The sequence below is a fragment of the Muscardinus avellanarius genome (assembly GCF_963383645.1).
Source record: "Muscardinus avellanarius genome assembly, chromosome: 7".
In the NCBI taxonomy this organism is placed as follows: domain Eukaryota; kingdom Metazoa; phylum Chordata; class Mammalia; order Rodentia; family Gliridae; genus Muscardinus; species Muscardinus avellanarius.
This window is the reverse complement of record NC_137793.1, coordinates 85,036,935-85,051,773: the sequence shown is the minus strand read 5'-3', so window position 1 is coordinate 85,051,773 and position 14,839 is coordinate 85,036,935. Positions and strand designations below refer to the sequence as shown.

General features: G+C 40.8%; 1 protein-coding gene across 2 annotated transcripts in view; it reads right to left on the bottom strand.

The window, feature by feature from the left end:
- DSTYK (dual serine/threonine and tyrosine protein kinase) overlaps positions 1 to 14,839 on the bottom strand; it is a gene marked incomplete at both ends in the record, with an annotated part of 57,713 nt that overhangs the window by 20,184 nt on the left and 22,690 nt on the right. For both annotated transcript variants that reach the window (XM_080699595.1, XM_080699596.1), the window contains one exon: positions 4,496 to 5,159. In XM_080699595.1, coding sequence (XP_080555721.1) covers positions 4,496 to 5,159 — 664 coding nt within the window. The remainder of the gene's footprint in view (positions 1 to 4,495; positions 5,160 to 14,839) is intronic.

The following is a 14,839-nucleotide window of genomic DNA, read 5'->3' as shown; positions in this document are numbered from 1 at the left end:
AAGATGTGCTACATTCAAGAGTTTTGAGCCAGGCATGGTAGTGCACATTTGTAATTCTAGTACAAGGGAGGCTGCGTCGGGATGATCGCGGGTTTGATTAGCCAGCCTCAGTAACTTAGACCCTGTTTCAAAATAAAAGAATAAAATAGAGACTTCCGGGAAGATGGCGACCGAGAAAAGCGGGGCTTAAGAGTCCCGCTAACAACCAATCTCCATTACCACAAAAAGAGCGCCTTTCATAGCCAGAAAACACCATCACCAGAAAAACAAAAAAACCACCAGGCTCCAGAGAGAAAGCGGACTGAGAACAGAGCTCAGGGCCACAGAGGAGACACACGCGCCCGAGGACGCGGCAGCAGCGCCATACTGCCAGCGGCAGCGGCGAACTCAGCGGACGGCTACAGCAAGCCAAGGTGAGCCGATGCGGAACAGCCAGGCGGGATCTTTCGGCGCAGACAGCATTTAAAGCTCCCAGTGGCTGAGCTCAGCACACGCTGCAGGGATTCAGAGTGGAAATCAAAACCAGAGAAGAAAAAATACGCCAGCCTCATGGCCGAGGGCGTGGCAGAGGCGCCATATTGCCACCGGCGGCGGCAGAAGCAGTGAATTCACCGAGTCCAGTACAGCTACATCTACGTACTCAAGAACAGTGAGTCAAATTGCGGGCCACAGAGGAGAAATCCCAGTATTGTGCCTCCTGGGACTTGACCCAGTGAGGGAGTGGTGGTGGCAGAGATATCACACCATAGGAGAGCGTGCAACCTGGCACCCCCCATAGTTTAAAGCAGCCTCTATCGACTCCCTGGGTCGGAGACTCTGTGATACAACCCAGTAAAGGAGTGGTAGGGTCTGAGATAATACAGACTCGAGATCCAGAGCACCTTAAGTGAAGCCATAGTGACCCAAGGGAAGAACCCAGAGAAGGCACAAACCTCCGAAATCATGGGAAAGAGGAATAACACTGAAGTAATGAATGTGCACAACCCCACAACATCAGAACCTGATAAAACAGAAAATCAGAGATTTCTAGAAGATCAAATCAGGAAAATAACTGTAGAAATAATAGAGGTGCTTCGAAAAGAACTCAGAGAGAGCCAAAAAGAGATAAAGGATGCAATTAATGAAGTAAAGGCCTCAATTCAAAGCACAAACAACCGATTAGAACACATGGAGAACAGAATCTCGCTCTTAGAAGATGAGCAATCCAAAAATGAATGCATAGTTTCTAATCTAGAAAAAGATATCCAACAGCAGGAATCTGATATTGAAGAAATATGGGCCCATCTTAAGAGAGCTAACCTAAGAATAATTGGAATAGAGGAGGGAAAAGAAAGTGATACCAAAGGGATCAACAATCTCTTCAAGGAAGTAATAGCAGAAAATTTTCCAAATATAGAGCAAGAGGTTGATACACAGATCCAGGAAACTTATAGAACTCCCTTTAGACAGGATCCGAGAAGAGGATCCCCACGCCATATAATTGTCAAAATGACCAATGTGGAAGCCAAGCAGAGAATCTTTAAGGCAACAAAAACAAAGGGCCAAGTGACATTCAGAGGCAAACCAATTAGAATCACTCCAGACTTCCCAAACCAAGTCATGAGAGACAGAAGGGCTTGGAGTAACATATTCCAAACTCTGAAAGAAAACAACTTCCAGCCAAAAATTTCCTATCCAGCAAAACTTTCTATCAAATTAGATGGAGAAATAAGAAGCTTCCATGACAAACAGAAACTGAAGGAATTTATGTCTTCAAAACCAGCGCTAGAGAAAATACTCAAAGAGATTAACTACAAAGAAGAAATAGGTAACACTCACCAGAACCAGAGAAACAAGAGTTTCCATCCAACAGACAACTAAGATTGGTTATCTGTGGAGATTCATTATTTATGTTAGTCTTTTACCTATCTCTAAATTGTATTGTTTGCCTTTATTGTTGTTAATTTTTAGGATTTCTAGTTGGAATATTAATATACCTTCAGATATAGCATTTGGAAATATTTTATCCAATTCTATTAGTAACTTTTAACTCTGTTTACATTGTCTTTGGATATACAATATTTTCTTTTATTTTTTAGGGAGTTTGTATATTCTTCTGTTGCCTGTGCCATTGAAATCATATCCAAGAAATCACTGCCAATTTCAATGTTGTGAGGTTTTATGACCCAGATTTTCTCCTAAAAGTTTATAGTCTTAAGATTTATATTTAGGTCTTTTATCTAGTTTGAGTTAATATTTGTATATGGGATTAGGTAAGGGTCCAACTTTATTCTTTTCCATGTAATTATTATGTTTCAACAATATTTAGTTAAAAGATTATTATTTCCACCACCAAATGTTCGTGGAAACCTTGTCAAAAATAACTTGACAATATAGGGAAGAATTTAGCTCTAGGCTTTTACTTAACTCCAATGGTTTATATATCTGCCTTTAGAATAGTACTACACTGTTTCTATTATTGTAGCTTTATATGGTTTGAAATCAGAAAATATACATCTTCTAGCTTTGTTTTTGCTTCGAGAGTGTTTTGGGTATCTAGAGTCCATATTCCATATCAGGATAGATTTTTTTCTGAAAAATAAATATATGATAGTTTCACCTAAAAAAAAGAAAAAAATATTCTCTGGTAAGAAAGAAAGCAAAAAGAAATATTGACATGTTATCTTTAAGTCATCAAAAGCTTGGTATCAAACAAATGAAACTATTATGTGAGATTATCATTTTTAATTTTGGATAAATTGCTATAATACTAGGTGTCAACCACTAAGCCAAGCATGGGAGGGAGGGATGGGGAGAGAATGGGGTGGGGATCGGGTGGGGGCTGACTGGGCGATGTGTGCATGTATGTCTACAAAAGTTTGTATCCCACTATGATGTATGAATACAGTGCACCAATAAAATAAAATTAAAAAAAAAAAGAATAAAATAGAGCTGGGGCTTAGAGGTAGAATGTCCCTGAGTTCAATCCCCAGTGTCTATTTGTGTTGGTGCTAGGGATGTAGCCCAGTGGTAGAACGCTTGCCTAGCATAAATGTGGCCCTGGTTTCAATCCTGAGTACTGCAAAACAAACAAACAAACAAACAAACAAACAAACAGAAATCTGTGTGTTATCTCCTGCAAGGGATATGATGATGAATAAGACCCAGATCCTACTCTCCTTCAACTCCAGAATTTTAGAAAATACCCAGAAGAACATAATTAATCATAGTAAAAGATAAAGAATAAAATACAGCAGAAATAAGTTATAGATTAAATGCTAGAACTCAGATGAGTGCAACTGTTAGTAGGTTAAAAAAAATTAAAGATTTTATTTTAAAAATGGCTTCTGAGCTTGGTGTTGTGGCGCACACTTGTAATCCCAGTATTTGGGAGGCTAAGACAGGAGGTTCTTGGCCAGCCTTAGCTACTTAGTGAGTCCTTCTGCAACTTAGTGAGACCTTATTTCAAAATAAAAAATATAAAACAGGGTTAGGAGCATAATTTGGAGGCAGAATGTCCCTGGGTTGATTAGACAGGAAGACAAAGGAAAAAAAGATATTTAAAGATATACTAAGGTGTTGAAGCTGGGTTTCAGGAAAGAAGGCGAAGTAACAGGTAACAGATTAAGCAGTGGCACAGCATGGAAATTAAAAGTCCACAGGCTCCGAATCAGGCTGTTGGGAGCCAAACCCTGCTGCTGCAACTCACTAGCCATGAGACCTTGTGTACTTAACACTTTAAGCCTTACTTCCCTCATCTAAAAATCAGAAGTAAGTGGAGTCTACCTAAGGAAGGATTCTGAAAAACACCGACGATAGGACCCATGTCAGAAGTCCTCATTAAGTTTGCAATGGTCTTGCATGGTCTTGAGCATGGTTTTCAGAGACCCTCCCCGGGGACTGGGATGTATGCTCATTATTGAAGAACTAAGGAGCATGTTGCAAACCATGCCATTTTAACTAAAGGTAGCAGGGTCCATATTCTGGCAGTATACAAAGTCAGGAGCACCTAAACCAGACACCAGACCTGGCCAATTGCTTTCGCCCAGTTTTGTTAACAGCCATTTGTGACGAATGGGGCTGTCAGAAAAGCTGGGAACACCACTTCAGGAAGTCCTCCTGAGCTGGGTTCAGGAGGACCCTGAAAAGAAATGGAGACCATGAGACAAAAAGAAGAACCGTGAAGAAGCCTGGGTCAGGCGGAGACAGCAAAGGTTAAGGAAAGACTTAGCACAGTTTTTTTAAGCAGCTCTTCTCCAACTGCTTATGGCCCAGAACAGAGATAGAAAGTAGAGATTAGAGAACTTCTGGGACTCTCCCCAAAGGCTGGGCTCTTGGCCCTGGGAAGGAATGACAGTGGAATCTGACAGGAAAGTCCCTGAGAACAAGAGGAGCTGCTTTGGCTACATGATTTAACCTGCGGGTAACCTTAACAATTCATGTATCCCATTTCCAGCTAGAAAAGGGTTAAAAGCCCCAGTAAGTTCTAGCACCCCACAAGCTTGTAGGGACTTACCTTTAAATTCCATGTTGGTAGCGTCATCCAGAAGTTCCTCCTTCATGGAGTTAAGTGTCTCAACAATCATGTCCTTCATTTCCTCCTGCTTTCGGTTGGCAATGTTCATCAGTGACTCATACAACTCATTCTCCTTTTTTCGAGTGTACTCTAGGCGTTTGGGGGTAATCTGCAGGTCCCGCTGCATGTCAAAGGCCTGGTTAATGAAGATGTCAAGGCAGTGGCAGTGCACTGAATTCAGAGCCTTGGCCGCCTCCACCAGGCGAGTGTGTAGCAGCTGGTGGGTGAACGTGCTCAAGTGCCTCAGCTTCTCACTCTGCTCCACCAGCATGCTCTGGGCCTTAGCGTCCTGGCCGGGGGCCCCACAGTTCCAGTGAGTGCCGCTCAGGTAGCCCAGGTTGATCAGCTGGCGATACAGGGGTGATCTCTCACTCTCTGTTCTCCTGGTGGAGGAGTCTATTATCTCCAGCTTTGGCACTTTGAAAAAGAACACAGGAAAGGAGAAGTACTTTCGGATTTCCTGAAGCTGCTGCTCATCATTCTCGGAGAGTTCATCTTTGTGGAGTGCATAGGTTATCACAGGCAAGAAATCATTCACCAAGTCGCCCAGAATATCCACTGCAGGCCGGAGGCCCTGGCATGGTGCCACCACAATGTCTACTTCCTGGAAGGAGAAGGGGGTTATATCAGCACCTCAGGGTCAGAACCAATTCTTGCCTCCCCAAATTCCCACATTCAGACCAAAACCCAGATCTGTGGTGGAGTAACTGGACTTCAGTGCACCCAATCTTCGTCCACCTCCTTCCTTGGTTACCAGCACCCCTCGTACCACCTACGAAGGCCAATACTCATCTACAGAGAGCGAGAAAAACACATAAGTAGAAAGGATACCAGTCCCTTTAGCCCCTTTAGAAAGAACATTTAGCCCCTGCCTTCTTTTGTTGCTCGGAAATTCCCACTTATTCCTTCTGATGAAGAAATAAGACAAATAATAGAAGGAAGGAACAGTTATGAAAATTGTCATACTGGGAGTTAGTCTGCCTAGAACATTCCTTCTCCTCTTGCCCTCCTCTCACACCCCTATCCCCACTTTTATTTTTTATTTTTTATTTTTTTTTTTGGTGGTGGTACTGGGGTTCCTGGAAGCCCTTCTACCTCCGGGCTACACTCCCAGACCTATTTTTACATTTTCATTTTGGAAACAGGGTCTCCTAAGCCAGTGCACGTGGCTGGCTTTGAACCTGCGTGATCCTCCTGTCTCCGCCTCCCAAGCGCGGGGATTACAAGCATGCGCCACCACGCCCGGCCCTATCCCCACTTTCTAACTTGGCTAACAAATCCTTTAAAGCATCCTTTAAATTCTGTTTTTTTTTAAAGGATTTTTTAAAGATTTTTAAAAATCTGCTTTAAGTGCCGGGGCCTTCAAGGCCGGGATCAGAGCCTGCTATGCAGCAAGGCCAGTGCCAGGGCCAGCGAGGCCAGGATCAGAGCCTGCCATGTGGCAAGGCTGGTGCCGGGGCAAACAAAGCCAGGACCGGAGCCTGCCAAGCAGCAAGGCCTGACCGGAGCCTGCTACACAGCAAAGGGCCAGCGGGTCCATGCAACCGTGTGGTCAGGAAGTACCTGAAGCTGCTGCTGCCTCACCCCATCTCTCAGCAGAGCTCCAGATTCAAATGACCTCTATTAAAAAATTGGGTGTGAGTGGATCATCTCGTCAAAGTCACTCACCTTCTGGTTGTCATGATTTCAGCAAATGGGAAATAGTGTGGAAAATAAAAGAAGGACTTCCAAGGAAAAGATAAACTGTAATTGATCGGGTGTGAAGAAGAAACTCTAATACATTTTTGATGGGATTGCAAATTAATGCAACCACATTGAAAAAAAGCATTGGAAGATCCTCAGAACAATGAAAAGGAACTTACCATATGACCCAGCAATACCACCTATGGGTATCTACCCAAAAAAATGAAAACCAAACTACCAAACCAATGCACGAGTATCTATGTTCATAGATGCACAATTCATCATTCCCAAACTATGGAACCAGCCAAGATGTCTATCAAAAGATGAGTGGATTACAAAACTGGGATATGTACACAATGGACTTTTACCCAGCCATAAAAGAGAACAAAATTATGGCATTTACAGAGAAATGTCACAAAAAATAAGAAATCAGATGCTTTCCCTAATATGCGGAAACTAGGGAGAAATGAGTAATAAGAGGAACTCTAGTTGAAGAAGCGGCCCTAGAGAAGAGCAATTAAGGTGACCTATCTGAGGGGGTGAGAGGGGAGAAGATGGAAACTCTGTAAAGCACATGATGTACTTAAACATATCAAAGTCATTCACTAAATCAAGCATGGGAACAAGGGAGGGGAGGGAATGGGATGGGGAATGGATAAAGACTAATTGGGTGATGTGTGCATGTATATCTCCACAAGTTTTTTAGTCCATTAAGATGTTTGACTACAATGCACCAATAAAAATATATTTTAAAAATCTGCTTTAAAATCATGTCACATCCTTACACAGTCTTTTCTATTACACAACCCAAACACTACTTCCCCTTAACATTTGACACATTTATAACTTTCTTATTTAAAATCCATTTTGTTCCCCATTAGCATATAAACCTTTTGAGGGCAGGAACCATATTTATCTTTTTTACTATTATAACTCTAGTGCCTAAAAAATAGTAAGTCCTCAATATTGTTGAGCCAATCAATTATGCAGCAAACTAAAGGCCAAGTTCACCCAACAGAATTACTGTCCTACTCTAAGATTTTGCTGGTGTCCCAGTCTTAGCCACCTAAGTCTTGATCCCTCAGTATGGCAGAGACTGTGGTATGCCTCACCAATATTTTGCCTTTATATTTTGGGAAAGAAAATGTCCTTTATAGATGGAGTGGGGCTTCCAGGAAAGCTCTTTAGGACAGGGTGATTCTACCAGGAAGTGCACCCTTTGGCCTTGCCTGCTTCCTGCCTGGATGTGGCAGCTAGCTTAACAGTCATCATAGAGCAGACCTAGGCCTGCCTGAGGGTGGGAGACAGCACTAAGGACGATGAAGCAAAAAGACAGAAGGAGGGGCCTGGGATGTAGCTCAATGGCAAAGTGCCTGCTTTGCAGGTGTGGCACTCTGGGTTTGATCTCTGGTTCCAAACAGACGGGGAAAAAAAAAAGAACCCCTTTAAAAAAGGGGTCCCTGTGGGCACAGAGCTGTGAATCAGCTCTCAGCTGCCAAGCTGCATACTTCCTTTGTGTAAGGAGGAAAAAAAATTAAGCTCTGTCTTGTTTAAGCTTTGGTTTTGGGGGATAATATTTCATACAATTTTAACCAATATTCCCAAGTTTCTAAAGTGAGTTTCCAGAATGAACTTTGGTTTAGAAACAAACCTTCTAGTTCTTTCCCTAGACTATAGTTTACTTTCTACTTCCTTCCTGAGGAGTTTCAAAGCACTTACCAGCATATGTTTCCATCCACTGTACAGGTTGCTTCTCTGATCACTGAAACTGTCTATGTACAGGGATGACTGGGGGCTCAGGTCTATATCACATTTATGGATAGACTCCACAGCACTTGAACAAACTTATAAAGTCACTAAAGAACTCAACACACATCTGTTCAAGTTTGAGTCCTTAACAAATATAGCCTGAGCTGGGCAGCCTCAGCTACTTAGTGAGGCCCTCAGCAGCTTAGTGAGATCCTGTTTCAAAATAAAGAATACAAAAATCAGGCTGGGGTGTCCTTCTCTAGATAAGTAAGAAGGACTGGGAATGGCAGTCTCTTACATTTGGAAATGTTTCCCATCCTCATGGAAAGTATAATATGTGTATTTTTTTTACCTTTTCCATTCCCAGCAAAGCACAAATGTCTCATCTTCTTTCAAACAAAGAACTAAGTTTTCTTTTCAGGTAGATCACATAATGTTCATTTGACTGGCTACTTTGAACTTTTGTACACTACAGTGCTTTTAGCATCTCATTTATAATTTGAGCAAACACTGCATAAATCCACCTACTCCTCACCCAAGCCAAAGCCCAAAGGAATTTGCTGTTTCATCTGTGCCTGAAATTGCAGGGAATGTGTTCTGGTTGGAAAACTAGTATGATGACCATCTTGCTGTTCAAAACAATCCCTTTTGCTGCACTGACTCACACATGCTGGTGTGAGTCACTTCAGAGAGGTATTTTCAAAAGAGCTGGTACCTAAGAAACATCAAGGCTTAGAATGGAATATACGAGTACATAAATACCAACATTATAATCACATATATAATTAGATAAAGACAAAAAAAAGGATCCCAAGAAATTAACAGTTATGAGCTGGGTGTGGTGGTGCACGCTTGTAATCCCAGCATTCAGGAGGCTGAGACCAGAGGATCACAGTTCACGGACAGCCTTAGCTACTTAGTGAGGCCCTCTGCAACTTAGTGAGACCCTGTTTCAAAATAAAAGAATAAAAAATTGGGCAGGGGGTGTAGCTCAGAGGTCAAATGCCCCTGAGTTCCATCCCCAAACCTGCAAAAAAAAAAAAAAGAAATTAACAGTTATATTAGGTAGAATGATAGGTGAAAATGGTTTTTTGGGGGTTTTTTTGGGGGGGGCAAAGCTACCCTAAATATAAACGTTATTAACAGACTTATTAATCAAGCAAACTTTTAAGAAAAAAACTTAAACATTCAAAATCAAAGTACTTATAAAATTTTCAGGAAAAAATTTGTTTGCTTATTTATTTGATGGGTTTTCATAAAATTTCAGGTTTCCCTAAAAAAAAGTGTGTGTTTACAACAGAACAGCAACCAAAGCAGTCAAATCTATTTGTTGATTTTATTTGCTCATAGGTACATATTTTTAAAAAATATGTATTCAAGACTATCAATGGTAGAATAAGGCCTGATATACTGACACCTAGAAAAAAAAAGTGTCCAAGCTGGGCAAAATGATGCATGCCTGTAACTCCAGTACTTGGGGAGAATGAGACAGGAAGATCACAAATTCGTAGCCAGCCTCGGAAACTTAGGGAGGCCCTCAGCAACTTAATGAGAACCTGTTTTGTCCCTGGGTTCAATTACTAGTACTACAGAGAGGGGGGGAGAGGGGGGGGAGGGAGGAGGGAGGGAAAAGAAGAAGGAGGAGGAGGAGAAGGAGAAGGAAGGAAGGAAGGAAGGAAGGAAAGAAAGAAAAAAGAAAGAAAGAAAGAAAGAAAGAAAGAAAGAAAGAAAGAAAGAAAGAAAGAAAGAGAAAGAAAGAACAAGCTGTACAGCCTGGTGAGGTGTCATATTCCTGTAATCCTAGTATTTGAGAGAGGCTAAGATAGGAAGATTGCAAGTTTACGGTCTGATTGGGCCAGTGAGACCCTAAATAAATAAATAAATAATTCAGTGGATAAAGTGCCCCAGGGTTCAATCCCAGTACCAAAAAAAAAGAAGAGAGGAAAAAAGAAAGAAGCTGTCTACTCCTAAATACATCTTATACTAAACAAAAAAGACAGAAAACTATGCCCTCTCTTCTCCCTTCCCCAGGTAGTTCATTTGTGCAGTTGGTCTCACAGCTCCATCATGACTGTCAGAAGATGGGCAAAGAGCTGCAGGCGGGGACTTGGAGCAGTACAAATTAGACTGCAATGTGATAGGCAATTCTGCAATGCTCGTGGTGAAGGGATGACTCATGTTTGATGGTTATAAACAATAAGGGGAGCCAGCACTGTCTCCTGGAGACGGTGAATAATAATAATAATATTAATGATATTAAGAATATTATCATTAGTGGTAGTAGTAGTAGTAGTGGTAGTATTAATGCAGAGAAGATAAGCCAGCACTATCCTGTGCCCTGGTATGGCCACCTGAGATAGAAGTCTGACCTCAGACTGTCAGTTACAGGGAAGAATATTCTTCTTAGCACCCAGTACAGTGCCTGGTAAATACCTGGTAGATACCAGGCACTGTAAGCATCTGGTAAATAAATACAGAATGAATTAAAGAAGAAATGATGCCTTTACTACTTGCTCAAAACCACATTCAATCATCACATGTAAAATTTTCTATCTTTCAACCCACCTATCTCATATCCATAGCTCATATTTCAAATTGCTATTTGCCTCTGCTACAAGAATAGAGCAGCAAGAAAGCATCTGGCGCCTATCGAGGAAAAAGCATCTTAGGGAATCACAAAAATGTTCCTTATATCCCATTCTGAATCACAGTAAATGCCTAAAGAGATTTTCTTGTAAAATGTATTCTGCACACCAGGCGTGGTGGCGCACACTTGTAATCCCCACGCTTGGGAGGCTGAGACAGGATGATCATGCAGGTTCGAAGCCAGCCTCAGCTGGCTTAGGAGACCCTGTTTCCAAATAAAAAACATAAACTAGGTCTGGGAGTGTAGCCCAGAGATGGAAGGCCCCTGGGTTACAGTATCCCCAGTACCACCAAAAAAAAAAAGTATTCTTCACAACTCCATGGAATGTCCAAAAGTTGATCAGCTACTATTAGTTTTCCTGGCAGGATTAAGAGAATGAAAAAAAAGGTGCTTGCTACTCTCCAAATACCAGAATAACACTCTGGTTTTGTTTTTATGTAAAACAACACTATTTTATTTTATTCGGTTCCAATTCTTTTTTTAACTTTATTGGTGCATTGTAAGTATAAACCATAGTAAATTCAAAGTGATACAAACATACATGCACACATAACTTGGTATATTTCCCTCTTATCCTACCCTGCTCCCTCTTTCTTCCTCCCCATACATGCTGGTAAGGTTGGTAGTGATACCTTCATGTCCGGACGTAGCCTTACTTGAACTGTGCCCTTCCTCAGTCCTCAAAACAACACAATTTTAAATGTCAAGGAGCAATCACTCAATCGAGGCTGTTTCCTGAGAATACTGGCTCTTACTGGTGAGGGCTCATTACTCCATAGCTCACAGACCATTACTAACTCAGTTACAGCAAAGGGTGATTATACTAATTGATGATTCAAACTGAAAACAGTGATGTACTCAAGCTAAAGTTAGTAGTGGGTAGCAGATGTCTTTGCATTTTCTACCATTCTAAAGCCTCAGGTTACATCGCACAACAATTTACACAGGCCTTGATCTCAATCACTGTTTCCACATCCTAGCTTTATTTATTTTTATTTTTTGGCAGTACCGGGGATAGAGAAATCCCTACCATTGATACACATTTTCAGGCCCTTTTTTTTTTTTTATTATAAAACAGGTCTCACTAAGTTGCCCAGGCTGGTCTTGAACTTGGGATTCTATGTTAAATGGTATATGTGAGCTACAGAATTAAGACTTTGCTATGAAATAAGATACTGCCCTCCAGGAACCAGCTGAAATACCACAAAAGAAGTCAGAAAGAAAAAGCTCAAACAGATTTCTGCCTCCTGACAATCCTTTTAAACTCTGAGTCTGAATCCAAGAGAAGAACTCTTAACAAGTTTTTGATAAAGAAAAACAGAAAGGAGGCCATTTGGTTTAGGAAAGAGATTTGGTCCCAACAAAGGGAGAAGACAAAGAGGAAGATTAAGTTGGTAATCTCTGTTAGATTTTCTCCCTAAGAGCTAGTTTGCAAGGCCAAGGATAAAGGGGTGAATTGAGAAAAGATGACGACCTCACCTTCAGGCTATGTTTTTATGAATATCAAGGTTACTATGGTGAACATAGGATTTATTTTCTCCTTTTTGCATATTGGAGATTGAACCCAAAGGCATTTTACCTCCAAGCTACACCTTGAGCCCTATTTTAATTTTTATTTTGAAATAGGGTCTCACTAAGTTGAGGAGGGCCTTGCTAAGTTGCTGAGGCTGGCCAAGAACTTGCGATCCTCCTGTCTCAGCCTCCCAAGTACTAGGATTATAAACATGGAATTTTAAAAATAACTCTTGATCTCAAGGGTTTAGCTCAGTGGTAGAATGTGTGCTTAGCATACCGGAGGTCCTGGATTCAATCTATATCACTATACAAAAAAAAAAAAAAAAAAAAAAACTTGCCTCTAAACTACACACATCCTTAATAGGTCTATTAACCTATGGTTGATATTCTCAGGTCCTTTTTGGCAAAGAACAATGTATTCAGGGTGGTTATATTTCACTCTTTATGCTAGTGTGTATTAGGAGAAAGGAAAAAGAGATATTAAATTCAAAGGACAGAGGATTACTACATATAAGACATGTATAACTTAGTATTTGCCTCAATTTCCCACATCCTTTTTAACCACTTCAGTTTGCCTTTTTTTATCCCATAAAATAATAATTTCTTTATGTTAATTATATCTCTACATTTTCATTCTTTCTCTGCCTTGTATATATTACCCCACTCTTGTTTCTTTTCCTGTGAAATAAGCATTTTTGGTCTGTTGCCATATTCTTCCTCCTCCTGAGACCATCTACTTGGTACTGGGAATTGAACCCAGGGCTGCTCTACCTATAAGCTACATCCCCAGCCTTATTTTATTTTACAACAGGGACTCACTAAGTTACAGTGCGCTAACCTCAATCCTGCAATGATTCTGTCTCAGCCTCCCAAGTACTGAGATTACAAGAGTATACCAGTGCCCAGCTCAACACTTATCTTTCAGTCTGGCTACATTCAAGAGACAATGCCATATCTAACTAAATGTAACATAAAAATTGCTGTTTACGGCACCATGATAAATGCCAAAAACTAGACAAAAACTGAAAAAGCTAGTTTTCTAGCAACAAGCAATGTTTAGGAAATTTGGAGGGTTAAATTTTGTCTGAGCTTTTATCATTTTAAGATCCTTTACAAACTAGGCATGGTGGCTCACCCCTACAGCCCCAGCTACTGAGGAAGCTGAGGCAGATACTCAGTTCCTCTCTCTCCATATATACATATACATATACATATACATATACATACATACATACATACATACATACATATACATATATATTTATATCCTTACATTTATGGTAATTATGGATTGTGAAAGCATTAACTGCCCAAAATTAGAAAAATAAATATCTATATTATATTAAAAACAGACTATTTCCACTGTTAGCTATTTTTTTAAAATAGGGATTAAACCCAGGGACATTCCACCTGTGAGCTATGCCCCCAGCCCTTTTTATTTATTTTAAAACAGGGTCTTGCTAAGTTGCTGAGTGTCTTGCTAAGATTGCTAATCCTGGCCTTGAACATGCCATCTTCCTGTCTCAGCCTCCCAAGTACTGGGATTATATGTGTACCCCACCAAACTGGTTAGAGTTAAAAATATTTAAAAATACATTTACTTGCAAGTACTGACCTTTGAAATATTAGTCTTCCTCAGTTCTCTGGAATGTACCCCACTAGATACCACCATGAGCCAATAACCATGTAGCTGTGAGCTGTCTAGCTGTTGGTAACGTGTACATTTGTCCAAAGGGCCAGATAGCCCTTAGGATAAACAGGCTACTGACGAGAGCAGAACAGCTGAGGCTGTGTAACTGCCATGGTAAATGAAATCTAGGCTGCACCAATCCCATCGCAGGCTGAGCAAGTCTCATCACCTCTGTTGCTTTTTCCTCCTTTTTAGTTTTTACAGGTGCTCATAGGTAAACACATACGTACACACGGAAAGTCAGACTGAACAAGTGAGAGGCCAAAAATGGTTCCATCAGTCCTATAAGAAGAAATAAAAAGGAGGTAGTAGGTGTCAATGCTAGAAAGAGGGGTTGAAGGTGAGAATGGGAAAGTACTTTTGTATATAAAGATAAAACTAGTGAACATGGAGGACGGTGAAGTGTGCTGCCGATAGGAATAATACCATATTTTAACACTAAACCAGATTTCAGATGCTAACAGCCTGACTGAATTCCTCTACTGTTGAATTATGAACCAAGAATCTCAGGGGATTCAGAACTAAAATGCTGGGAAGATCAAGCAGTGCTGGTCCATATGAATTGGACTATTGTGGAACAAACTGAAAATGGCAATTTATGAGGACTTTAAAGTAACATATTAGAAGAATGACAATTGCATAAGAGGGCAGGGGGAAATTCTGCTTTGATAATTTGACAGTTCAAAACGAACATTCTATTTCCCCTAATTCAATGGTTTCCTTTAGCTAAATGCTTCCTTTCTTTATTGCTCTCTTTACAAGTCAAATAGAAGGGCTGTTTACAGTGAACTCACTGGTCCTAAATATAGCAGAAGCCAAACAAAAGTATCTTTCTCACTGGAGTGAACAATCTTCCAGGTAGCCCTGCACTGCTCCCAGCAGCAAGCGGAGGCACCTCTGATGTGCTCAGTAGAGATGAGAGCTCACTGTGGTGAAAGGGCAGTGACTGAATTCCAAAAAGGCCACAAAATTCTTCACAGCTCAGCATCAAGGGGTTCTA